Source organism: Gadus macrocephalus, chromosome 12 (assembly GCF_031168955.1).
Source record: "Gadus macrocephalus chromosome 12, ASM3116895v1".
NCBI classification, from domain to species: domain Eukaryota; kingdom Metazoa; phylum Chordata; class Actinopteri; order Gadiformes; family Gadidae; genus Gadus; species Gadus macrocephalus.
The window spans coordinates 23224602-23252465 of NC_082393.1; the positions used below are offsets into that span (position 1 = coordinate 23224602).

The window sequence follows — 27864 nt, forward strand, 5'->3', positions numbered from 1 at the left end:
AAGAATGACATCGACGAGGGTCGAGAACAACGCCTCTCTCTCTCCTGACCCCTCGGACTTCCTGCTCTACGTCATGTCCTTGAGGTGATGGATGTGGCACCGCAGGAAGTACTCGCAGGGCTATCGTGAGCCAAGAGAAGGAGCCGCTCAGATATCTTCTACTTAGACATATAAAGGAGGCAAAGTATATATGCATGAATTATATAAAGTAGTGTATTTTAGGAATCCCCACTGGGGAATCCAAGGTAGAATAGACATTTAATTTGTAAGTATATATCATAGATCTATCATCTATTTGTTGCAACACAACTTTTGTAAACAAACTCAGATTTACTGTGATGACTTTCCTGCACAAAAAAAACATACCACAGTTGAACTTGAACTAGCCCCCTCTCTCTCTCTCTCTCTCTCTCTCTCTCTCTCTCTCTCTCTCTCTCATGTGTCAGGTCTCTCACCCCTCCTGGGTCTGAGGGCCACTAGGACTCAGGTGAGGAATGTGACATGGGGGTCAGAAGAGTGAGCGGCTGCTTCCCAAAAGAGGGTTGTGGCGGTGGGGTCAGGGTTTACCGTAAAGGATGTGTGTGTGACGAGGTTGGTATAAGCACTGCTCCTTTTGTCTTTCACCTCAGGCAGGTAGACCTGCGACCTGCAGGGCCCTGTTATTAAGGGGGTGCACCGACTTTCTGTCTGTCTGTCTGCCTGTCTGTGAGTTTGTGTGTGCGTATGTTTGTTTTTACACATTCCACTATCAAAGAGAACCAATCATTTCCACTCCTAAAAAGGCGAACACACACATACATTTATGCAAACACTTCCATCAAATTTCCAGAGGAAAACGTGCAACGATACACACACACACAACCACACACACAAATACCCAGACACACACACACACCCTTTAATGAGTTTACATCAAACTATAGATTTCAAACCCAAGGCACTGCTGAGACACACGGCACTACAGGCTTCATACAGTCTCACAACCTGGCGACAACTTCACCACAAAGACGACAGATTCAGAGGGTCAAAGCCCTCCATGTATAGCCGCTGAAGGTCAAGTTTAACACAACGGCAATGAGGTAAGGGAAGCCTTACTCAACTCACGCATAGCCGCGATGGTCAGACTTCAAACGTGATGAATAGAGGCAGTAATTCTCAAAGGAAATGTGATCACATGAGAACTATGAGGGTAAGAGTGGACTTTAAGGTTGATGATCCATAGGAAACACACACACACACACACACACACGCACACAATTACTGATTGTAATTTGGTGGTTCAACGAAACCAACATAAAAATGCACACGTATTTCGAACATGCATGTACACACACACACAAATGTAGGCTGTAAATTGTGTTTTGCTATTGTAGGCATTCATTCATTAAAGACAAATCAACGCTTTAATGGTCCTTTAAACAGATATTCAAACACTTCTTTTTCAGAGTTTCAAAGACAGGCATCAATATTGAAATACAATATAGACGGCGCAATAAATTGACATGAATTTATTTTATACAATTGATCCTACATATTTATACCCAATCGCTTCTCTAGCCAAGGAAATCAAGCTCCAGACTTGGCCCGGATTTCCTAGACCTATGCTTCACTCTGAATGTACAGACTGAGATTCGGAAGATCGGTCTATGAGAAGATTGTTCCTCGTGTTGTACTGTACACGGAACGGGCAACAGGAAGAACCACTCTACACGCGTCACCAGTGTATGTTCAAAAGTGGGCCTTGAAATTCAATCTTCAGTGTAAAATGTTAAAAGGGCGATACCTTATCCACAGGCCGACTCGTGTGTGTGCGTGGAATGTCTGTACTGTTCCTGTGTCTCCGCAGCCAATTCACATTTCAGCAACAAGTTCAACTTAGTATAGTACGACACAACAACGCATGATATAAACGTGAATGGATTTTAAAAAGGGACACTAATGTTAATATGCTGGGAAGTTTCAACAAGTCGGAATTTCAAAACAAATATAGTTAGCGTAGGGCCATTCGATGATTACTATGTCACGTACTATGTCATGTATGCAGCCTAATGAAAACGAAAAACAGGCATCTCTGAATCAGGCACATCTTACATTATATTCCACAGTAAACATCATCACCATTCGATAATCACAATCTTCACAACCATCATCTTTGCTAACACTTCATCAAAGTTGCATGAGAATTTAAATGTCAGCAACGTTGCTTTTTCACATGAACAGTTGAGAGGATGCAGAATAATTCACACCTCCTATGTGGTCAAAATAGAATCATTGAATTGAAGATGAAGTGTTATTAAGTCTTGGAATTGCAATATTATTCTCTTGCCTGCAAAGCACCCTTCTGGAAGTTACAAGATTTTTTTAAACAGCTATGACTTGCATGTGTTCTGAACTGGAAAATGGCAAATGTCATCCTTCAGATGTGTGAAATGAATAATTATGGCATGAAACTGCAGTGAGTCCTGTTAGTAATTTTGGTGAAATTGTTTGCACTACATGTAAAAAAAATGGCAATTTAATTCCCTCAACACATGATCATAGCCTGTCAAACGGATGACCGAAACCACCCCGGAGACTCCAGGTCCAAGAAGAGAGAATGGCTCTTGTATTACGACATTCTGCTTTCTCCCAGTCACTCACAACACTGACGGAGGGCAGAGGGCTGACAGATCCAGCAACAGGAGCGGGAGGACTCTGCAGTCAGCCCGATCATCAGGTGGAGGCAGTGGCAGCCCTGGTCTTGCTCGTTATAATCCCAGAACTGAACAGACTACGGCCAAGCATGATCTTCGTGTAGTAGTGGGTGTCATTTTATAGTCCATTGGCGCTGGGACGAGAGATGAGGTGTTTGGAGATACAAAAATAATAACTACAATGCTACAGTGCCACCGTGCTCCTCTGCCTCACCCACGCTATCCCGCGTGACGCGGTCAATTCGTCCGTCAAACACAGGCCGAGCGGAGAACCAATGTCCGTCACTTCAGGGTTCAGCAGAGCTCCTTGGGGCTCATGTTGTAAAGGTGGTTTGAAGCGTGTCTTCTCACCATGTGGAAGTCCATGTATTATCGTCCCGTTTTTGTTGACAGTCACTGTACTTCCATGGTCGTTGACACTATTAAAACCCATAAAACCAAACCCCTTTCATCGCCCAGCTGGAGGTAACATCGACAACAACGTTCTGGTTCACCTGGAGTTAAAATACATTCCTCACATTAATTGCACATGCTACTTTATGTTCATCAACACACAATGCGCCGTAGGCTGTCCCTCGAGTCCAACAAGCCATTAAACCACCCGTTGTAGAGTTGTAATCCTAATGCACATGTCCCAACAACCGTCGACACCATTTCAAGTGTGTGTGGGAACGCAAGGTGCCAAACCCCTGACTTACAGCACAGTATGTGTGTGAACCTTTTCTTTGTTTTGGAAATCTTGCTGCTAGGAAGCACACACAGGATACACATACACAGGGCCACAGAATTTCATACATTAATAAATTAAGTAATTAATGAGTCGATGCCTCATCAAATAAACAAATAAAAGGTATTTGTAGATAACAAACTATATAAATATCTGCAAGCAAATTGAAATAATAAATAAATGAAAATATTACATAATTCATAGATAAGACATAATAAATATGTAAAGAAAATTACTTATGTCCCTCTTGATTTATTTTGGTATTCGTTTCTTCCTTTATACAAACCATACGTTCCCCCAGTCCCATGATTTCATTACCAGGACCTTTAGTTCTATCACCGCAGCACGTTCAAACCTAACTCTGAGTCCTTCTCCATATTTATCCGTTGAGGCATTGTTCTTATTCATATTTTTTATTTCAACTTTGGTACATTCATACGTACATCCACAAACTGACACACACACACACACACACACACACACAGTCCGTGTTTACACCGCCAGCAATGACATCATCCAGTCAGCGAGAGGCACCGAGGGGCTGAGGAAGATGCTCAGCGGCAGGTGACCCGGACCTCAGCGCCTTACCCCTCTCCTCTCCATCCTCTCTCCTCCCGGTCCTTAGCAACGGTCGTCCTCGTCCGTGTCGCTCACCGGCTGTCCGGCGCCGGCGGCGCTGGCCGGCGCGCGGTGCTTCATGAAGTGGCCGTTGGGCACCTGCCAGGAGTGTCTGAGCTGGGGGGCCGAGCTGATGGCGTTGGCGCGGCCCAGGCTGGTCGCTATGGCGGCCTCGAACGTCAGAGTCTCCTCGCCGTCGCCCGCCTCCCCCCCGGCCCCCCCGCCGCCGCCGCCGCCGCCGCCGCCGTGGGGGCCCTGGTGGAAGGGGAGGTAGGGCTCCGAGATGTAGCGGTGTGGCGAGGAGTGGAGCCCTGCCGGGGGGCCGCCGCCGGGGCCCTCGGGGCCGGAGGGAGGCGACCCCGCTCCTGGCGCCGCCACCGCTGCAGCTGGGTGAGCACCCCCCTCCCGCTCCGCCCTCCAGGGGCCCTCGACGAAGCCCCCGGGGTGGTGGTCCTGGGGGGGCTGCATGGTGGTGTTGGTGGTGGTGGTGGAGGAGGAGGGCGCCGCCGGGGGGGTGGAGGACGGGTCGGCCCCCCGGGACACCAGGGGGGAGTAGGAGATGAAGGGCCGCGGGCGGGACGGCGTCTGGGGGAGCTGCCGCCGGCCGCGCGGCGTCCCGCCGTCGGTGGCCGAGTGGGCCGGGCTGCCGGGGGCGGCGGCCTGCGGAGCACACGGAGGAGGGGGGCCGGTGGGTGGACGCCTCCACACCCAGAGCGTCTTGCAGTACACGCGAGGGCACACATTGTGCTCATGAGGGGCTCTGGGGGAGGTACTACTCAGGATCCGTGCCCCACCAGTTAGCTAACAGTTAGCGGTTAGCTAAACAGGACCACAGTTGGGCTACAGAGAACCACCAGTAAGGTAAACTACCTTACCTTAGGCTACAGGGGACCACTGTTGAGGACTTTTCCATTCAGAGGACTTTAAATAAGCAGGAAACAACCTAATCTCAAATTCTAATAAATGAAAGGACAATCCATAAAAGTTATTTATAAAAGATATATTGTTACGTATTTTAAGCACCTAAGCTGCCCCCACATAGCCACTAGGAAGCAATAACAATAACTACTCCAGCCACAGATGGCAGCACCTTTAGACAGGTGAGGAGGGCGGAGCCATTTCGTCACACCGGCCACGCCCACTTCACATAGGCCACGCCCACTTGACCCTATCAAGAGCGACGGCAGAGCTGATAGGCAGACCCGCAGAGAGACCCGGGCCTAAGCCTGGGGCTCGAAGTAACTCTACGGCATTTCTCTCACACGCGTTAAGATACAATTCCCTCCCTTTTGTTTAATAGTTACCATACCGAAATAGGCCTACTTTAACAAATAAAGTGAGTTAAAAGCGACCAAGGATTGGACTACTTTCTTCAAAAAACGCGACAATAGAAACAAGTGAAACTTTTATAAGTAATGACACAGCCGAAAGCGGTTAAACCGCGCTTGCCGCTTGGAGTGGTATACGTGAGGCCCAACCGACCTGTCTCTGCAGGTCCCTCGCCCGCCCCTCACTGGGCGAGCGGGAACACCTCCTCTCGCTGGATTGGTCCTGGCTGCGCTCCTCCGAGTTGCACCGCGACACGTCAGGCGACAGCAGGTGGCGCCGTTCCTTTGAGCGGCCTCTCTCGTGGGCCCCGGCCTCTTTGTGGGTCACTCTGGGCCCTGCGAAATCCCAGGGACACCAAAGTCTCGTACTGATTATAATGTCTAGCCCAGAAAACCTCTGGGTCGCATAACAAAAGCCTGGTTCGCTGAGGAGGGACCAGATCTGGCACGAGCGAGACCGAGCACCGTGAGTAATCACCGTGGCTGAGATAGGGATGCTATTGTGCAGCTGTCACGTTAAAATTGTACCGGGGGCGAAAATTGTACCGGCCTACGTCATCGTTTGTTTACATCCTGACAACCTGCCCGGCAACAGACGACGAGATGCAGAAAACATGTTTCCAAACGACGAAATAACATAATACAGATAGCGGATCGCTATCTGTATTATGATAGATAGCGATAACACTTGTTTTTACTTTATATTTGTATTGTATTTAATTGTTTAATCGAAACAATAAAAAAAATTGCCCGCGAAACGGGCGATCGCGTCAAATGACAAATGTTTTGCCCGCGAAACGGGCGATCGCGTCAAATGACGTAGGAGGGTTCTTGAAACATAATACAGATAACGGATCGCTAGAAAACACTTGTTTTTACTTTATATTTGCATTGTATTGAATTGTTTAATCGAATTTAGCTAGTAAACTGAGTGTTTTAAGCAGGTTTCATAGTCTAGAATGTTCAAGAACCTTCCTACGTGATTTGACGCGTCATTTGACGCGATCGCCCGTTTCGCGGTCAATTTTCTTTATTGTTTCGATTAAACAATTAAATAATATACAAATATAAAGTAAAAACAAGTGTTATCGCTATATATCATAATTCAGATGGCGATCCGCTATCTGTATTATGTTATTTCGTCGTTTGGAAACATGTTTTCTGCATCGCGTCGTCTGTTGCAGGGCAGGTTGTCAGGTTGTCAGGATGTAAACAAACGATGACGTAGGCCGGTACAATTTTCGCCCCCGGTACAATTTTAACGTGACACAGCCTTACTTGAGTTATTGTGATGAGGGGTGACTGATGCTGCTATCCATTTGGATGTACGAAGTGGTAAAGTCGTAAATCTCCCAGCTTTCTTGCTGCATTTCACTGAGGCACGCCCCCTTTCGGTCGTAGTATCTCGTCGCTTTCAAAGTAGAGCGAGCAGAGCTGTACAACTTGCAAAGAAGATGGCTGTGCCCATTGTTAATGGGGGTTGAGCTGTATTTTATTTGTATTTGTACCACGTTGGAGGTTTTAATGTTGTTTTTAAATCCTCTTACACACTTAATTTCATGCTGCTTTAATCCGGTCATCAATTCATGCATTGCACGGTCATGCTTTGCGTGCGATTCAATGTAAAGTTGTGTTTTCAAGCTAGTTTGCTAAAGAGGCTATGTTGCTAATGATGACTAGCCTGCTACTACTCCCCCTCGTGCCTCGACAGAAACAGAAATGACAAACTGAAAGGCTGGAGCAAGGGAAATACGTCACGTTCTCGCTGGAGCTGGTCGTTCGCACCAGCGTACCATCCAAATGGATAGCAGCATGAGGTAACACACTTGACTTTACCACAGTATTGAACACGGAAATGTGTGGCTGATTGCTGCCTCCGCCCTATGGATCTCACTTCCTGCGGAGATCGGCCATGTCGAGTCCATCCCCCTCATCCAAAACCGGGCTGAAGCCCCAACTCCTCGCCCAATCGTCACTTATCTTAATTAAATTGTTGTTTTCCGTTGGTGTTTTTGTTTCTCATCATCACTGTTGAACACCTTGGGTTTATCAAATGGCCCTATATAAATCACACATTTTATAATAATCATAATTATTATTATTAAGATTATTCTATTGTGAAGACTGTATCCTGTGTAGACGGTGAGAATGCGTTGTGTCTGACCTCGGTAGCTCCTCTGGCGAGGCCGGTAGGCACAGTCGGGGCTGATCTTCTCCAGGGAGTGCTCCTCCTGCCACAGGCCGTTCACACACTGGTCCCCGATGGTGGAGAAGGAGCGCTTCATCAGCTTACTGTCTGCTGCTGCTCCCGACTGACACACACACACACACGCACACGCACACACACACGCGCACACGCACACGCACACGCACACACACGCACGCACGCACGCACGCACGCGCACGCACACACACACATACAGACAAACACACACGCAGCAGTGTCAAGGGAGGCATAGCGGCTTGGAGTAACCAACTCGAAATCAATTAAATAAAATACACTGTATATCTCTTGGTAGCAACTCTCCTAAGATCTCTCCTAATAATTACTATATATATATATATATAATAATACTCTCCTAATAATTTCCCTCTGGGATTATTAAAGTTTTTATCTATCTATCTATCTATCTATCTAAGGAAGGGCTTAGGCTAACTGATTTCTGACTCAAGCGATTCAAACATTCAAACAACAGGATGAGTGTTAAGGTCGAGCCCTGGACCTCAAACCATGGACCCCACCCCCCCCCCCCCCCCCCGCCCCCACGTCTCCCTGTGGCTACCTGGGGGTCCACCACAGCCAGCCTGGGCATGGAGGAGGCCCGGACGGAGGCAGTCCTCCCCGGAGATCTGACCACAGCAGCGGGGTCCTGTGCGGCAGTCTGTTTCATCACCCTGTCGTACTCCACCACCTCGGGTACCTGAACCACACAACAGAGACGAGGGGGATCACAGAGAGAGCCCAGTGTGAACACCATGGGATCTCTGTAGTCGTGCGCTCCAACCTAGAAGGTTCCCCTGACCGCAATGTGTTCCCGCCAAATCGCTATAAATAAGGGGGAAATGGCGGTCGGACCTTGATGTCTTTCATGGTTGGAAGGCAACCTTGACAGTAATTGTGACGTTTGTGTCTGTTTACACTGCGTCTCGGTTCTTCTCTGTCATCTTTTTTTGGGGGGCAATTTGTGGAACTTCTCTTCAGAATCCGCAGACAAGTGCGGCAGTTCAAGGTGCATTTTATAAAGACGTTGTTGATGCTGGGGAATAGCAAATGTGTTCATTCCTATGATCTTAACACCAAAATAATACGTCAACACAAATAAGACCAACAATAAGAGCTCTCTAAATGTCAACCACATCTCTACGTGTGTTGCAGAAGTCGGTCGCTTTGAAGCTGAATCAAAAGGAGCCGCCCGTCTCCGAGCACAGTACCAGTGTGTGCATGTGGTGGTGGTAGCGTCTGTAGGGTGGGTGGTGGTAGTCCTCCTCCTCATCCTTATCAAGGGTGTGAGACAAAGGACGCTGCAGGAACATGTCCTGAGGGGAGATGGGGCTGAGGGCCACAAAACCTCCCCTGGTACTGTGAGGGGGGGGGGGGGGGGGGGGAAGAGAGAAAAGAGAGAGAGAGAGAAAAGAGAGAGAGAGAGAGAGAGAGAGAGAGAGAGAGAGAGAGAGAGAGAGAGAGAGAGAGAGAGAGAGAGAGAGAGAGAGAGAGAGAGAGAGAGAGAGAGAGAGAGAGAGAGAGAGAGAGAGAGAGAGAGAGAGAGAGAGAGAGAGAATTAGAAAGAAAGTAAAAGGATACACAGATTCTCACTCACACGCACCATGACTCATGATTAACAGCAACAGCCAAATGGATTGAAAGGTTTCGCTTCATAAGCGGTCCACCCACAATCCCTCCCTAAAAACTCTGTAAGCAATAGGGGTTAAAAGGTGGCTGCGTTACAGGGCTGATCCGGCGCCGTGCGTTAGGAAGGGCAGCGTCTTGGCACTGCACAGGATGTCCTGCGGCAGAGAGGACGCGTCCATACGCTGGAACATCGGAGCGTGTTTCTGTCCAGGGAGAGGAAGTCAAATTGAATAAAAAAAATAAACATTCCCACCAGCAAAGAAATGCAGCAAAGATTATGTAAAAACAAGTATTTTAGGCAGGAGAATCTGTGTATGTTTATGTTTACTTCATGGCTAACACAACACTTAGCTTTACCTTAAGCGTCATGTCGAAATGAGATTATTTTAAAGGGGATTCGATCAAACAAGGTTCAAAAGGCCCACACACCTGATCCTCCAGCTGCTGCCGGAGCTTCTTGGCTTTGCTCTGCTTGTAGTAATCCATGATCATCATGGCGGCGTAGATCTTCCCGATGGTCATATCGCTGGCTGGAGACCACACACGCCACACAACAGTACTCAACGTTAGCAAGAATCCAATGAACAGAGTTACATGGGGCGACAGTGTCTCTTGCACTCTTGCATTAACATTAACCCGTTCCCCCCCAATGGACATGGTCATTGATAAACTATTGCAATGAAACAGATGTGAGACACTCATCAGCAGGTCAACAGGACGATGCCTCCCACCACCTACTGTTCCTATGGGTACAGCGTGGTAGGGTGTGTGTAATGTTGGTCGTCACCTTTGTGGATGGGCACCAGCAGGTCTAGGTTCTTCTGGGAAACGTGAGGCCAGATCACAGCGATCTCCTTCTGCAGGTCGATGTCCATCTGACCCCGGTCCTCACCCCCTGCCAGTACGGCGCACGCACATGCACACGCACACGCACACGCACACACACACACACGCAGAAACACACGCACACAAACACACACACATGCAGGAACACACAAACACAGACACACAAACACACACACAGAAACCCAAACACACATACTCGCACCCGCATGCACACACACACACACACACACACACACACACACACACACACACACACACACACACACACACACACACACACACACACACACACACACACACACACACACACACACACACACACACACACACACACACACACACACACCACAAAGACACAAACATAGATGTAGCAGATCCTGCATAATGCATTGGTTTCCAGTTTACTCTGCACAGTGTTCACAGATCTCCGTGCTGTGGATGAGGGATGTTCTTTCCGCTAACCTCTGGCTATCTTGACCTCCAGGGCGGTGCGGATGAGAGCCATGAGGGTGGAGGTGAAGTGGACCTTCATCCCCTCGTCCACGGGCATGTTCATGAGAACCAGCCTCTGGTGATGGGCAGAAGGGGCGCAGTCAGGGGACAGCAGGCCTTACAGAGTGTGAGTGTGTTTGTGTGCCTGTGTGTGTGTGTTTATGTGATGCATGTTGTTTTATGTGATGGATAGCATCAAGTACATTGAGGGGTTCGACTGGCTTTGTAAAGTCAAAACAACAACAATTACAACAGTGACACACAAGCCACAGAGATCGCTTGCATTAGCGTGCGAGACATTCTCATGGTAGACATGCATGCAGAGGTGCATGCACATGGAACACACTGAACACACAGAACGCAGGAGAGTGAATGGAAGAGAGGAACCACAGTGGACAGCTAACGTCTGGTCTTTTTGCATGGCTTCTAGAAGTCCAACCACTAACCCACTTAGACCTATGTCCATACTACGTTTGAATTATAATGAAGCTTACTCCACCCCGAACACACCAACTATTGTTTTGTTTTAGATGTCCATAAAGATGCAAAGCGTTCAAAGCCAAACAGCCCAGTAACGCTTACAGCATTCCTCTCCTGCTCACGGAGACAAAGTAACAACACTGGAACATGATACTGTCACAACAAGCATTATCTCATCGTAGAGTCCACAGAGAAAACAAGCCGCCATATCCGATGTATGAAACACAACACGACAGTGCTTGTCCTTGGTCCTAACGGGGAACACGGTGCCTGGGTCCGTCTCCATCGTTTAGTCTACCTTATAGGCCAACTTGGAGGGGCATTTCTTGCCCAGGCCTAGAGGTGGCGACATGTTGGTCAACATCTGATACATGTCAGTGTAATGGATACGACCACTGGGGGGTGCCAGGGAGTCATGGGGATGAGCCACAAGAGATGGAGGAGGAGGAGGAGGAGGAGGAGGAGGAGGAGGAGGAGGAGGAGGAGGAGGAGGAGGAGGAGGAGCAGAGGAGGGGGGAGGAAGAGAGAGGGAGGAGGATGAAGAGGAGAAATTAAAGGGTGAAGGAACCATGGGTTGCATTCCCGAGGAAAAGGAGAGGAAGAGGAAGGGTAGAGGAAGAGGGGGGCACATAAAGGAAGAAGATAAAAGAGAAAAGGATTACTTCATGTCATCAGGGAGAGGAAGGAGAGAGTCGGGGGAGGGAGGAATTAAAGCACAGACTGTATCCTTTCTATGCGGCCAACGTGGCATAGAAATCTTGGAAAGGAAAGAACCGAAGACAGGGTGAACACAGGAATGACAGTCTCTTCGGTTCTGGTACACATACTTACCTGGGTAGGATATGCTGTATGTGTCAGTGTGTGTGTCCATGTGTGTCCATGTGTGTGTTTGTTTGCGTGTGTGTGCGTGCGTGCGTGTGTATGTGTGTGTGTGTGTATGTTTATGTGTGTTTGTTTGGGTGTATGTGTGTTTTACTGTTTTTGTGTGTCTGTGTGTGTTTATATGCATTTACACATAAACACAGAACCAGTCTGAAGCCCAATCCCTCAGGTAGAAAGGCACAGGGCTTCCCAAACGTTTTGCACCAAAGCACGTTTGAAATTCAAAGCACTCAAAGCATTTCATCGCTCTGAGGCTCGCTCGCAAATCGCTGGTCTGAGTGCCATCGGGATGTCCTGTGCCTCAGTACCCTAGGAGTGGATCGTTGTCATTCTTTCACCCAGGAGGAGACACCAGCCCTAGAGGTTCAGGCAGTTAGTTAACGGGAGGAGGAAGGCGCGAGGAGGAGGAAGAGGAGCAGGTAAAGAATGAAGGATCCCAACGGAGGAGGGAGAGGCAGAGGGGGTCTGTTCACTCGTGGTAGAGGAGAGGAGGCGTCGTTTTGGGGGGGATGCTGCTGGGACGGCTCAGGAGGAGTTTGGGGGTGTGGGGGGGTGAGGAGAGGTTGAGGGGGAGGGGGGGGGGTGGTAGGACCAAACCTTGCATGCCACCCTGTGGGGACAGTTCTTTCCAAAGCCCAGGGGAGGGGAGATAGTGCGCACAACTTTGTACATCTCCTTATAATGGATCCTACCGCTGGAAAGAACACATGGGGTTTTAGTTGTCATACCATCACAGAAGCCCCAGGACGTACAACGAGGAGAACAGCTGTAAGTAGGGATGCACCGAAATGAAAATTCTTGGCCGAAACCGAATATACTGAAACAGTTGGCCGAAAGCCGAAACCGAATGCCGAATGTGGCTTTTGCTGTTTTTAATTAATTTGGCTTAAATTTTTCACCGTTGCATAAATTAAACAATTAAATGTCCTTTATGAACTTTTCAATAAATAAAATCAATTACAAATTTGATACAAAATATTTATTTAATACTGAACGTTTTCTAACATTCCAGAGGACCTTATTGCAAGAATTTAAGAACAATGTACCTTTAAATAAATGAGTATTTTTTTTTTTTTGGGGGGGGGGTTTTCTGCCTTTTTACTCCTTCGAAAATTATGTTTTGGGCCATTTTCGGCCAAACATTTTCGGTGGATCCCTAGCTGTAGGGCTTACAGTACAGTGTAAAGGCTGGGATGGGACATCTCGATCTCTATAGTTTGAATGGCCTTTAAAGTTTCACTTTCCTTTGAGTCCCATGGTGGAGGGTCAGATTAAACCTAGTTGAGCACCATTGCTCTCCAACCCTGCTTAACATTCCCCCTCAACATATCATTGCATGTTACCGTTTTATGTGCACATTTATAATAAAGTATGGTTCGTTAGACATTCTCTATGACCCTACTCATAGAGACTCTGTCGCCCTCATATAAAATACAGCCTTGTGCCTTTTGTGCTTGTAGAGTCATAGATTTGAGGTTTGATAATTATTTACTATGTAAATACAGCGTATTCCAAGGCTTTGTTACTCCATTCTGATTGGTCTCTTGCGTCTGTGTAACAAACCGCTTCACTGTATACCACATCACTGCTATGTCTAACAGGCCGTTGCTATTTACAACAGACCGTTGCTATGCATAACAGACCGTTGCTATGTATAACAGAACGTTGCTATGTTTAACAGACCGTTGCTATGTATAACAGACCATTTGCTATGGGCGCGATTTCAAAGCATTTTTGAGCAGCAGTAAAAAAAGCATTTCTTAATCAATAAAACTATTTTTGGTTTTTATATTTTGTGACGAATGTTTAATCGCCCGTGTTTTTAGCGGGATAATGTACCTCGAGCCTGTCATTACCACAAAAATAAACCCCTTGAGGGTGATTAGAGATGTTAATATTAGGTTAGTTATCAGGGGTCATCCTTTACTTTGCGATCATGACAGGCTCGCTGTTTCTTATCCCTTACATTAAATAGTAAACATCATCATCATAATCAACTTCATCCATCCTCCATAATCTTCGTCTTCATCATCATCATCACCACCATCACCCTCACTTGCATTTATAAAGCAGTACTTATCCGAGAACCCAAGTTGCATTTTTTCGCATCCGCATTACTAAAGTGTGTAATGTTTCCAAGATGGCGGCTCACCACGCAGCCCGGTCGTACTCCCCCCAGATGCGCACAAACTCGTCCAGGTGGTGGGGGCCCAGGATGGAGGAGTCTCTGGTCAGGTACTCAAAGTTATCCATGATCACCGCCACAAACAGGTTCAGCATCTGGACAGAAGGCCCCCCGTCAGAGAGGCAGGGGAGAAGAGCTGTCTATGGCGGTATTCTGACGGTTTGCAGAGACTGTGCGATCAACTTATTCTACTTCATTTAAGAATGCTCGATTCTGATTGGCTGGGAGGGGTGCATTAATCCGGCATATTGCCCGCTGACTTGTCGGTTCTACTTGCTGCTGACTGAGCACAGTAGATCAATACGCCGCTTGTATCGTTTTCTATCACATACATTTCAAACATGAGGTCCGTTGTCAAAATAAACCAAGGAGTGCATGTTTGATCGATCGTCATTAAAGCTGACTTGATACGAATGCAACAACTACGTTGTTAAACTAGTGATCAGATCAGTTACAACCTTGTGTGGTTGCTATAGAAACGCATTACCTACAGTTGAGCTAACGTTATTCACCGTAGTTCTAAAGGGAACTACTTTTCGAGGGAGATGAACTTAAACAGAGCATACATTTAATAAGCATGCAATACGAATAAGAAAAAGGCTAATTATTAAAGTATTTGAATTGTTTTATTATGTTGGCCGGCGCGAAGTAGAATAAACGGAATAATCACCTCAAGGCAGGGCAATAAACAGTTTGATATGCCCGGCTCGCGGAAGGTTACCGCCCTCGACTTCGTCTCGGGCGGTAAGCCGTCCACTAGCCGGGCATATCAAACTGTTTATTGCCCGGCCTCTCGGTGATTATTCCTTACATAATATCAGTGATTGCTGAGATTATTGATTTCTCATTTGATTTGATTCATTACACGGCTTGAATAATGAAGAATGATTTGAACATTAACAGAAATGTGTATAGAAACAGGGTGAAGGTAAGTATAACTAATAAAGTCAATCTACAACTACAAAGAAATGTACAAAAGGGTTAAATACTGGAAACGCAGTATAAATGGAAAACACACACAACAAAAGGTCAAATAACTCTAGGTGGTAATAGATGGCTGTGTGCCTCACCAGGAAGGAGCTGAAGAAGATGAAGGAGACGAAATAGAAGTATGCAAAGTCGGTCCCACAGCCCCCCTCCTGGTCGGAGGTCAGCAGCGCAGGAGTATGAGAGGCGGGCAGCTCACAGCGCTGCCCCCCAAGACAGGACAGCATGATCTCCTGCCACGACTCCCCTGTAGCACTCCTGCACACACACACACACACACGCCCATACATACACACAGAGACAAGCATGCACACAAACAGAAACACACGCACACACAAACATACCCATGCATACACACACCCACACGCAAGCACACACACACACACACACACACGCAAGCGCACACACACACACGCAAGCACACACACACATTCACACGCACGCACACACACACACACACACACACACACACACACACACACACACACACACACACACACACACACACACACACACACACACACACACACACACACACACACACACACACACACACACACACACACACACACACACACACACACACCTTAAGCTCTCATGAGAGCACTTGGCAGTCGGGTGCACTTGAAAAACATTATTAAATGCACATGAAACTTTGACTATCAACTATCTGCTAATTAAAGGTATCACTTGTGTACCTCATTAACCTGTAAAAGATTTATGTTTTGCATCTGAACATGATAATATGACAAGATCAAGCCACAGTACCTGAAGAGCAGCATCAGAGCCCCAAAAAAGGTCCTAAAGTTGTTGTGTTGATTGATATGCGTTTCCTCATCCAGCTTTATGTTCCCAAACACCTGGTGCATGCAGATGAATACACTTTAATTAAAGTTCATTCATTATTGATAGTGCAACAAACCTAGGTTTTACACACATGCATACACAGTTAATGCATTCACTGAGCAAATAGGCTAAAAGCCTTCAGGTGCCAGCCTTTGTGTTCCTGAATAGTAACCTAATAGGTCGCCTGCCATTCAAATCCCCACTATTAGAGCTTCGAATCCCAATTGTAATCAGAATGCCCTCTTTGCACTGTGTTTCAACATGGGCGTTGATCCCCTATCAAGTGTCCAATGCATGTGAAAGAGCTGGATCTGGAGTGATGATAAGAGGCTGATAGAGGCGTCATGAGAGCATCGATCTCATATTTAGCGATCCTATTTTCAGTTTGATTTAACGACGCGATTATATCCTCCCTCGTCATCACATCTCCATCGGACGCGCCGACTGCTAAAACGCACGCACGCTGATCCGGCCCGCGCTCGTCCTCCGTTGGCTCTCTGACCTGCATGCCGATGATGGCGTAGATGAAGAAGAGCATGGCGATGAGCAGGCAGACGTAGGGCAGGGCCTTGAAGGACTGGACGAAGGTCCACAGCAGGATGCGGATAGTGTAGCCCTGCCGCAGCAGCTTGATCAGCCGCGCCGCACGGAACAGCTTCAGGAAGCTCATGTTGAACGTGTCGTCCGACTGCAGATGAGACAGGGGGTGCGGGGCGGACGGACGGACGACGGTGTCGACCGGGGGGGAGAGATGTGATGTGAACGCAAGGGACGGTATCGTTTGAGAAATGGACAGATTGTAAAAGATTTTCATGACGAAATTACGCGTTAAAAAGAGAGGGCGACATGAGTCGTTTAAAAAAGAGAAGAGGCTATCATAGAAGCGGTTTTCTGACCCTCCAGGCCTGCCACAAAGTGCAGCACCGGGAGGCACACTCAAGGCCGGCGCTTCTGGCCCGGTAACGAGCAGATTAGGAGTTTAACTTGCATGTAACACCCACGTGAACACGGGGAGAACATATAAACATATAAACATGGAAAGGTCCCCCCCCCCCCCTATTTATAACAGCCTTAGAGCAATACAAAAGGCAGACTATGGTTTTAATATTTTATGTATTATGTTGATCATATTTTCCAAATCAATCGGCAATGGTATGAATTTCTCTCCATTTAGTACCTGCATGACCACGATCTCCGTAATGCTTCCCAAGACGGTGATGAAGTCGAATATGTTCCACGTGTCTCTGAAGTAGTTCTGCAGGAGACGAAGAGAAGAGGGGAGAGAAGGGTTATCTCAGATACACACAGCACTTGACCTCTACAGGAACCCACTGGAGGAGTCTGGGGTGAGGGGCTCGCTCATTATCTCACCAGGAAGCCAAAGGCCATGATCTTGAGGATGCACTCGACGGAGAAGAGAACGGTGAAGGCCGTGTTCAAGTGCTTCAGGACCGCATCGTAGGCCGGTGGGGCTGAATAGTACTGTGACAAACAGCATACAAACAGGACTTAATAGGATACAATACAATATGACACAATGCGAGTGCCATTCAACACATTACAATGCAATACATTTCCATTAAGGAGTTGTTTTTGTGTCTTTTAGTAGCATTGCTGTCCTTTCAGTTCAGGGAGTTAAATCTTTCCAATGTGATAAGTTGATAGTACGAAAAAAAAAAGGTTGAACAATGGTCCTCATTTCACAAGACGACACCGATTTAAGGGAGGGAATCATAACAAGAAATCATGATATAAAAAAATGACATTTAATCTTTGTTCATATGGAGAACGGAGCCACGTCAGAGTTCATGCCGCGAGCAGACAACAGACTGCTACGTTGAGAGCGAGAGGAGAAGCGAACAGAAGTGCAGTGCGGTGCAGGAGAAGACCTTTAAGAAGAGACGGCTCAACAAGACGGACGAGTCTCCCGCCATGACGGAACATTTCCTTCACACCTAGAAATAGCCCTTTAGCCTTAGCCCGTCTGACCCATGCTACTATAAGCGGACTCATTCTTCTGGGTGGGTGGGTGGGTGGATGGATGGGGTGGGGTTGGGGATGGGGGGGGGAGTGGCTACAGCATCAGCCACACTCAATGGGCCCATGCTAAAGAGGGGGCCGCAGGCTATTATCGATCCAATATTTAATATGCGCTGAATCACAGCACGGCTCCAGCGGCACAGCCTGTCAAGGGGCCGGGGGATGTAACCGGTAGCAAAGAACAAGCAGAAATAGGTCGTTACTAATAAAGTAATATTATTACGTGCATGTTTTTATAAAGCATTCAGATCGGATACTAATAATAATAGAAACTCTCTGTGGTGCTTTGATGGTCCCCCAGTAAGAGCCTGTGGGCTCTCAGTCAATACCGTTGGAAGAATCTCCACCAAATGATCCACGGAGATGAATCGCGGACATCAACACAGCCCAGGGGAGTGAGGACTGAGGGGGGGCCTCACGAGCATGCGAGCGTGAACACCCATTCATCATCGTGTCTTAACAGTAATACTGTTTTCTCTGGTCATTCCCATCGTCTTCAAGTGTGACGGGAGCGGGTCTCGGAATAATTTCCTGTTCAGCGTGAGTCACTTCGGGGAAAAGAAGTCATCAATTAACCTGCATCGTTCTTAACGAGGCCGCTGTTCTGGTTCTGACATCCCCTCAACACTCAACAGCACTCCGTTAATAGTGTTGAGAATACATCGTGTTTAACGGCGTTGGCCTTCACTCGTTCCCCCCCCCACCTTCATCATCAGCACGATGGTGTTGAGTGCGATCATGGCCAGCACAGTGTACTCGAAGGAGGGCGAGACCACGAAGTGCCAGAGACGGTACTGGAAGGTGTGGCGGTTCTGGGGCATGTATCTGGTCAGCGGCTTGGCGCTGATGGCAAAGTCTATGCAGGCCCGCTGCAAGTGGGAGAGAGACATAGACAGAGAGGTGAAAGTGAGTGAGTGAGTGAGAGAGAGAGAGAGAGAGATTGTAAGAACAGATTTGTTTTTTTGAGAGTGAGCGTTTCATTTTCTTTACTTTCTGTTTGTGTCATCGACCAAAGAGCTGTTTTTTTATTTTCAGGTGTTTATTTGTTTGGCCATGGTTTACACTGCTTGAAAGCTAATATGGTACGACAGACGGCAGACACACACATAGGAACTCGATATGAAAGGGCCACAGCAGGGAAAAGCAAAACAAACTGAAAGTCGAAAGAGTTCAACTAAGCTTTAGATCGTAATGCCGGGTTTTATAATATGAATAAATAAGGATGAGAAAATACTCTCTTAAAATGATCAAATATGAGTGGGAAATATCAGTGAAAAGGGAAAAATAGTTTTAGTCTGATACTATACTTTCCATTTCCATTTATCTCGATAAAATGATGTGTGCATATGTGTGTGTGCATTTCTATAATTGTGCATGTGCGTGTGTGTGTTCATGTGAATATGTGTGTGTGTGTGTGTGTCTCCTCACCTCGTTCTTCTCCAGGCTACACTCCTCCATCATCTTGTCCCCCTGTTCCTGGAAGGTGATGATGATGAGCGCCACAAAGATGTTGACGAAGAAGAAGGGGAACACCACAAAGTAGATGACGTAGAAGATGGACATCTCCATCCGGTTGCCCCGGCTGGGTCCTCTGTCCTCCTCTGTCACGTCCACAGAGTGCTGCAGAACCCTGAACACACACACACACACACACACACACACACACACACACACACACACACACACACACACACACACACACACACACACACACACACACACACACACACACACACACACACACACACACACACACACACACACACACATTATTATTGTAAGCACATTTTTTGTTCTTATCGTGCAAGTTCACTTGTTATTCCCTTTATATTTCTGTAAATAAAGTTTGATTTGATGTTCTACTTCAACTAAGGGTATCATCTCAGTTTTCAATGTATAGCTTCAGGGCAGGATTTTCTAGTTGATAGAACTAGACAAAAATAAAGCAAATTGTACATTTACTACCGTTCATTTATCTGAGAGTGAAGGTAGGGAAGGCCGCAGCCGACTTCCACCATAATTTAGCCGTTTTCTAAATACAACATTACGGTGCTGTGTCATAGAAGCCTGAAAGTTATCATGTCAACAAGCTCTTCTGCTGGTAAATCCGTGAGACAGCAGAGACCCTTACTCCTAAAGGTATGTCCCAATGACCCTGCCTCACAATAACACAACAACCTTCCATCAACATGGGATAGTTACTGCCAGTCATAAAAAGCTCCCCATGCATGACTAAATGCTTTGTTTCCCGTGTCTTATGGTTACACATCACGCCAGCCTTTCTCATGCTTTATGAACCTACACTACAAAGGCTTAATCAAGGAATACTTCATCAGACCACAACCTTTACATTAAAAAAACCTCCCTAAAAAAAAAGTTACATCAAGGAAAATATCACTTTGTTTCCTTTAAACTTTGCTTGACCGTGATTGGTCAAACCTGATATGGGGAAAAACAAGGTGGATCATCCGATTGGCCGGGCACTCACTGTGGCCACCCCTCCCCGGTGGACACGGTGAACAGGGTCAGCAGGGCCCAGACCACGCTGTCGTAGTGGAACTCGTGTCTCTTCCAGTCCCGCCTCTTCACCTCCTTCTTGTCCTTCCCGTAGTCGATGTAGTAGCCCCTGGACAGACAAGACAATGTGGTGGAGATTACATTAAGGAGTGTGTGTGTGTGTGTGTGTGTGTGTGTGTGTGTGTGTGTGTGTGTGTGTGTGTGTGTGTGTGTGTGTGTGTGTGTGTGTGTGTGTGTGTGTGTGTGTGTGTGTGTGTGTGTGTGTGTTCGATGTGTAGACTAAATGGTAAGCTATCTATCGCTTTTCTAACGAGTGGCCACTCATAGCACTTTAAAATTATTTCCTCACATTCATACACACACTCATACACAGACGGCGGTGTCAACCATGCAAGGCGACAGCCAGCTCATCAGGGTGAGGTTGCCTTGCTCAGGGACAGTTCAACACTTGGCTAGGAGGAGCCGGGGATCGAACCAGCATCCGTCCGGTCGCCAGAGAACCCGCTCTTCCTCCTGAGACGAGGCGCACTCTTGTGTGTTTGTGTGCGTGCACGAGTACGTGCTTGTTGTGTATGAGAGTACGTGTGTGCTTGTAAATCCATTCAAATTCCCATCACAAATTCAACTCATCCAATCCATGTCTATCAACAGAAGGGGAGGACCCCAGGCCGGGTCCTACTGGCAGTCTTTCTCCGTGTCCTTGGAGCCGTCCGTGCAGTAGAAGAACTTCCCCTTGAAGAGCTGCACGGCGATGACGGCGAAGATGAACATGAAGAGTTTGTAGACGATCAGGATGTTGAAGACGTTCTTCAGAGACGTGACCACGCAGTCGAACACGGCCTGGAGAGCAGGGGGTACAGCAGAGGGGGGGGGGGGGGGTCACTTGGTGTGTCGAGGTGAAGAAGATGCATGGATCTGACACGATCCAATCCAATATGTCTATCCTGTCCTCCCACTCCTCTTCTCTTCTTTCCTCACCCTTCCACTCCTCCCCTTTCCTCTCTTCCCTTCTCCCTCTCCTGTCCCCTCCTTCTCCTTCTCCCTCTCCCCTCTCTTCCCCGCCAAACCCCTTCGCTCCTTCTCCCCTACTCCTCATCCTCCCAGCTCGTCCTCCTTCTACTCCACCACCTCCTCACTGTTTATCCTCGGGTGATGCCTGTTTACTACCTTGACTGTCTCTCAGACTCTCTGCTTGTCTCAGGCGTCTCACCAAGGTCCTTGGTGTAACGAGTGTGTGCTTGTCACAATATTTTTAATGCTCAAGGCTAGCTTTAGGCTAGCCTTGAGCATACATGCACACAGACACACACACACACACGCTCGCACAAATAAACACACACACACACACACACACACACACACACACACACACACACACACACACACACACACACACTTTGAAGACATGACAGCTCAATAAAATACATTGTTTTAAATCCTTGCAGTCCTCATGCACCCTGACAGGAATACCGATGACTGAGAGTACGATGGAGACAGAAGAGGGATGCTGCTGACCTTGAGTTTAGGGAGCCTCTTGATGGTCTTCAGCGGTCTGAGGACGCGCAGAACTCTCAGAGACTTGATGGTCTTAATGTCCCGGCCCTTATTGTTCCTGCCCAGAAGAACGGTGAGAAGGTTAAGCCTCACGACGTCGAATGGCTTACAGACACCTTGATTAGTGTTGGATTATACTGTGTCCTTCGACGTCTGAAAGCATATTCAATGTTGTAGGACTTTTAACGTGGGTGTCTTTCTGTTGCATTGTCACCTTACCCCAACACATTGCTGGAGGTCAGTCCCACAAGGACGCCAGCCACATCATTAAGGTATGACAGAAGAGAGAGAGAGAGAGCGAGAGAGCGAGAGAGCGAGAGAGCGAGAGAGAGAGAAACACACAAAGAAAGAAACAGAGAGAAACACACACACACACACAGGGCAGTTATAATACTGTACATGCAAACAAATGTCTTTCAGCCATTGGCAAAGTAATTGCAATCTAGACTCAGTGAGTGAAACATGAAGTTAATATTGTTATGTCCTGCAACAACGCATTATGATATATACATACACAATTCTGTAATATTGCAATATTCAAGTGGTAATCTCAACGATTTTCATGCAAATAAATGTCGGTTCAAGGCACCCGGAGCGATGTCGTGGTTTCGGCAAACGTCCTGTGTGTTGTTGCAGATATCAGTCGCACCTCCCCACCTCGCTACGTTCCCCCCCCCCGACCGAAGGCCACATCGGATATAAATGCGGGTTTTACTTGACTACTATCTCTATTTATCTTGTATCGATGAAGATAATGAATGCAAAGATGCCGCCAAAGAGAACGAAAACGGAAATCGTTTTTGATTCGATTGCCACTTTAACGATATGCAAAGAATTTCCGATAAATATGAAGACATCGCAGGCTGGGGACTGACGTGAGGGCGAAAGACACCAGCGCTCCGATCACAACGATGAAGTCCAGGATGTTCCAGAGGTCTCTGAAGTATGAGCCATCGTGGAGGATCAGACCCATGTTGATCATCTGGGGAGCGAAGGAGAGAAGACGACCGTGATGTGAAGGGAAGTGTACATCTGAAGTCAGGACTGGCTGTCTCTAAAAGGAGTTCTGTCTGTTAAGAGATATATTGTTTCTCTTTCTTTTGACAAATGCACTTATTGTGAGTCACTTTGGATAAAAGCGGCTGCTAAATCCCTCAATGTAAATGTCATTGTAAAGGATTAGCTTTTATGTGAACGCCTTTATCCAAATAATCATGCAGTCTATAAATTGTTAAAAAACATATTTTTTTGGTTTCTTTAAAACCACTGATGTTGTATAATATTCTTCTTTACTTAGCCTAAGGGTATAATCTAAATCATAATATTTTGTCTCGCTCCCCCGTAGTATTGAAGTTAATTTTAAACTCCACCAAGCATGCAACCCATCATGAATACCAACCTTGATAATCATTTCAAAGGTGAAGACTCCAGTAAACACATAATCAAAATATCGCAGCGCCTGTAAAATGACATGACAATGACACGGTTTTAGTCCCCAATGCTGGCTCTTACAAACACACACAGCCAATTTACACACACGCACACATTCAGCGAAACCGTTTCCTTTCAACAAGACTTTTGAGGAGACACAGAAAAAGAGCAACATTCGTCGAAGCCGATTGAGGGAATTTGTGGACAAAGTGCTTTTTATGTTCCTCATGTTCCTCATGTTCCTCATGTTCCTCATGTTCCTCATGTTCCTGTCGGTCATTTGAACAACAACGGTTTGAGAAATGAAAGCATACAAAAACGTTACAGGCAGGTGTTCACAATGATCCGCTGGCACATAAAAGAAGCCCACCTTGTTCCAGCCTGAGGCGGTATCAACAGGGTCCTCGGCTGCCAGCGCTATGCTACTGGCAGCTATGACCAGCAGGATGCAGGTCTCAAAGTACCGGAGGTTCACCACATAGTGGCAGGCCCGCCGCACCCTGGGGGGGGGGGGAGAGAGAGACAGACAGACAGACAGACAGACAGACACAGAGAAACACAGACACAGACAGACAGACAGACAGACAGACAGACAGACAGACAGACAGACAGACAGACAGACAGACAGACAGAGACACAGACAGACAGACAGACAGACAGACAGACAGACAGACAGACAGACAGACAGACAGACAGACAGACAGACAGACAGACACAGAGAAACACAGACACAGACAGACAGACAGACACAGAGAAACACAGACACAGACAGACAGACAGACAGACAGACAGACAGACAGACAGACAGACAGACAGACAGAGAAACACAGACAGACAGACAGACAGACAGACGGACAGACGGACAGACGGACAGACGGACAGACAGAGACAGAGACAGAGACAGATTTTTTAATTGAATTAATTTCAACAGAGAGAGAGAGAGAGAGAGATTTCTATCTAATAAAATAAATAGGTTTCTGCTTATTTTAGATTTGGGGAGGATACTTTGGGCCCCCAGGGTGGGATGGTGTTGTGTAATGTGGTCCTGTGAAGACCACTGACACTGTGACTCTGGGCTGTTCAAACACAATTGACACGACGCCATTTTAAGAAGACTAAAACCAAAACCCTCTCAAGAGAAAACGTAAAAAATTTAATAAAATCTACATGGGCGTAACATTACTCATAGAGCCATCAATTCAGAGCAGCAGCCCCCACAGCCCCCCCGTCAGGGCCCCCCTTCACCGGTGAGCCCCCGGTGACTCACGGGTTGTTGGGTTTGAAGATGAACATGCTGTTAGGGGGGACGGTGCTGACGGGCTTGCTGTCCTCCGTCTCCCCCTTCTCTGACGGACAGCCCTCCGAATCCTTACTGTTCACTGCGGTGGGGGGTTAACCAGAGGTGAGACCAGAGGAGAGGAGGAGGATGAAGGAGGATAGTGAGTGTGGAACAGTGATAACAATCAGGCAAGACATGGGGAACACTGGGGTAAAAGTTGAATTGATTGTATCTTTAACTTAAAAATAAGTTACAGATACAATCAATTCATCAATTCATCAGTTACTACAACAATTCATCAATGAACCAATAACTGAAACAGCCAACCAATCAACTGCCGACCAATCAGCAGTCCACCAAAAGGCAATGACAAAACCAAACAAATCAAACAATAAAGTAAACAATAAATCACCCAGCGCCAACCAATTAATCAATTTGTACAACACCATTGATAAATAGAGTCACGAATACAGTCAATCAACCAATCAGGTGCTACAATCAGGCCTTCCCTTTCACCTGTGATAGTGGAGAGCTCCATGGCAGAGTGTACGTTGGGCATGTCTATGGTCACACTGGAGCCCAGCTGGTCCTGGTCCAGGCACAGGGCGGCGCTGTGGTCGGGACCTCCGCTGTCATCACCAGGGGGAGAGGGTGGCCGGAGACCGGGGGGCTCCCACTGCTCTGCCTGGCCCCCCTGGTTCTGAGTGCAGGGGGCGTGGGTCTGGTTCTGGCCCTCTGACAGACCTGGGTCGGAACTGTGTACTCCCTTTGGTCTGTAGGAACAGACACACACGCACGCAGACATTATATGGAGGAGGTTCATGCAGCGGGTTCACGTTTGCGCTTCAGATTTGAAGGCCCTTGCAGTGAGGCTGTTTGTGTAGTCATACTGTACTGGGTGTGACTGCAACACATGGGATGGGACTTTGTATATTCTTGATTTGATTTGCATTCCTGCAGCGCATTTAAATCAATCAACACTCGATCGATCATTACTTTACTCCATTTGTTTGGATGTTTGACCGGGACAATCAAGTGTGAAAGGCAGTTGTAGGCCATATGTCTAAAAAGAAAATCACAGGCAGCTTACAGGACACCAACAATGTGCCGTGACATCTTACTGATCTCAGATCTCAGAAAATGTTTGAGACGGACGAAGGTTAGAAGACCCACGGGAGGCAGCGCGTCTCACCTCCCCCCTCCGAGCTTCTCCCCCCCGGCCTCCTCCTCCTCCTCCTCCTCCTCCTCCTCCTCCTCGCTCCTCGACCTCCGCTCCCGGCTGACAGACCGGCTGGCCGAGCGCTGGCCCCCCTGACCCCTGCCCCCGGCCGCCGCCCCCCTCCTCCTCCGGCCCCTGACCGCCGCGCCGTGACCCCCCGCCATCTCCGGGGTGAGGGCGTCCCCCCCGGCGGCGGGCGGGCGGAACTTCTTCGCGGCGCGGTGCCGCCGCTCGCCGTTCCGCATGGGGCTCCGGCACCCGTTGACGGGGCCGTAGTGGCCCCGCCTCTCCGCCGCCGCCGCCTCCGCCTCGGGCGGCTCCGGCACCGCCAGGGTCAAGGGGGGCTCCGGGCGGGACGCCGCGTCGCCGCGGTCCGACGCGGCGTCCGCGGCCTCCGCCGGGAGGGCGTCCGGGGGGGAGAGAGCGAGGGCCGCGCCCGACGGACCCGTGGGATCCGTCGCCGGCGCGGGCGGGGGCGGGGGGTTCGGCGAGGCCAGGGGGTCCGCCGCGGCCAGGCGCTTGAGGCTGCCCAGAGGGGTGCTCTGGTTGTGTTTGCCGTGCACGGACAGCGGGTGCGGGAGTGCCCCCGGTGGCGGCGGCGTGGCGGCGGCGGCGGCGGCTCCGTCCGTGGCCTCCTCGCCGCCGGTGCTGTTGTGCAGCACCTCCCGGCTGGACATCTGCCGGTGCCTCCGCAGCTGGCTGGTCCGCTGCTCCCACACGGACATGGTCATGCGTCGCCGCCGCTCCCTCCTGGACATGAAAGAGTTACAGGGGTTGAGAGGGGGCGGCGGGAAGGCCTCCCGGAAGCTGCCCTGGCTCTCCTCCAGGGAGTAGGAGTGGGCCGGCCGGCTGCGGTGGATGGCCCTCTTCCTGTACAGGTAGGGCCTTCTCCTCCGACTGCCACTGTGGAGAGAGACAGAAAGGGGGGGGGGGGTCCGCGTCAGTGGGGCGCCCGGGACTCGGTGTGCACCGTAGACCTCATGGGTTACATTACTGCACCAGACACTAATGCATTCGTTTGATTCAGCGTGCATTGTTTAAATTACAGCATCAACCACCAATGCATTGGTTTGATTCAGCGTGCATTGTTTACATTTCTGCATCAGATACTATTGCATTAGTTGGAGCGGAAACATTCAACTAATACATGAGCTTGAGTCAGTCTGTATTGGGCTATTACACTACTGTTTCATATACTAATGCATTAGTTTGAGTGCAAGCATTTAAATTTGGCATTCTGCTCAGGGCAACTTAGTTTAGCAAAAACACATTTGTTTAAAACAGCAAAAATTCAATAGACCAAGGTAGATGAACACAAGTTAATTCTCTTTTTGTAAACAAGCAAACAAAACCGTTGTCCCAAGCATGTCCTTGTTGTAACTTTGATCGGTGGTTTTGAAACACTTCATACACAACATCAAAGCAACTCCATTTTGATGAGAAACCATTGGCTGAATCAATGAAGATGTTATGTATCGGGTCAACCAAGCCAGAAAAAGTTACTGCGCCACAATCAAAAAAGAAGTGCAGAAAATGCAGAAGGATGCCAGTGGTGTATATGTGTATATGCGAGATTCAAAAATAAGAGTTCAGTGCTGGGGGGAGCACAGAGAGTGGGGGGGGGGGGGGGGGGGTGAAAGCAGGAGATTACCCATGGAGATGAGAGCCGAACACTAACGCAGGCAAGGAAATCAGACAGGCGCATGAGAGAGTGGGGAGAGAGCTGAACGGACACTGTTACTTACTGTGGCGTGGACTCTTGTGCGGTCCGTGTTATCAATGAGCGATTGGTTGAAAACAAGACATTAGTGCTTTTGTGAGCAGACATAAAACAGGCCGAGAGACACGCAGCGAAACAGCCCCCAACCTCGACCCACGTGCACTACAATG

The 27864-nt window shown here is 48.1% G+C and overlaps 1 protein-coding gene across 1 annotated transcript in view; it reads right to left on the minus strand.

The window, feature by feature from the left end:
- Positions 1–1384: 1384 nt before the first annotated feature.
- Positions 1385–27864, minus strand: part of LOC132468563 (voltage-dependent R-type calcium channel subunit alpha-1E) — a 59684-nt gene continuing 33204 nt past the window's right edge. Inside the window, 29 exon segments of the mRNA XM_060066290.1 lie at positions 1385–4698; positions 5521–5702; positions 7531–7678; positions 8150–8287; positions 8799–8946; positions 9313–9419; positions 9646–9746; positions 10004–10111; positions 10525–10630; positions 11333–11429; positions 14069–14196; positions 15172–15346; positions 15857–15948; positions 16437–16622; positions 17112–17189; positions 17306–17416; positions 18679–18843; positions 19403–19604; positions 20463–20600; positions 21171–21331; positions 22007–22103; positions 22265–22276; positions 22921–23027; positions 23445–23504; positions 23847–23976; positions 24744–24855; positions 25272–25528; positions 25948–26072; positions 26115–26877. Of these exon segments, the coding sequence (XP_059922273.1) occupies positions 4042–4698; positions 5521–5702; positions 7531–7678; positions 8150–8287; positions 8799–8946; positions 9313–9419; positions 9646–9746; positions 10004–10111; positions 10525–10630; positions 11333–11429; positions 14069–14196; positions 15172–15346; positions 15857–15948; positions 16437–16622; positions 17112–17189; positions 17306–17416; positions 18679–18843; positions 19403–19604; positions 20463–20600; positions 21171–21331; positions 22007–22103; positions 22265–22276; positions 22921–23027; positions 23445–23504; positions 23847–23976; positions 24744–24855; positions 25272–25528; positions 25948–26072; positions 26115–26877 (4891 nt within the window). The 3' untranslated portion in view covers positions 1385–4041.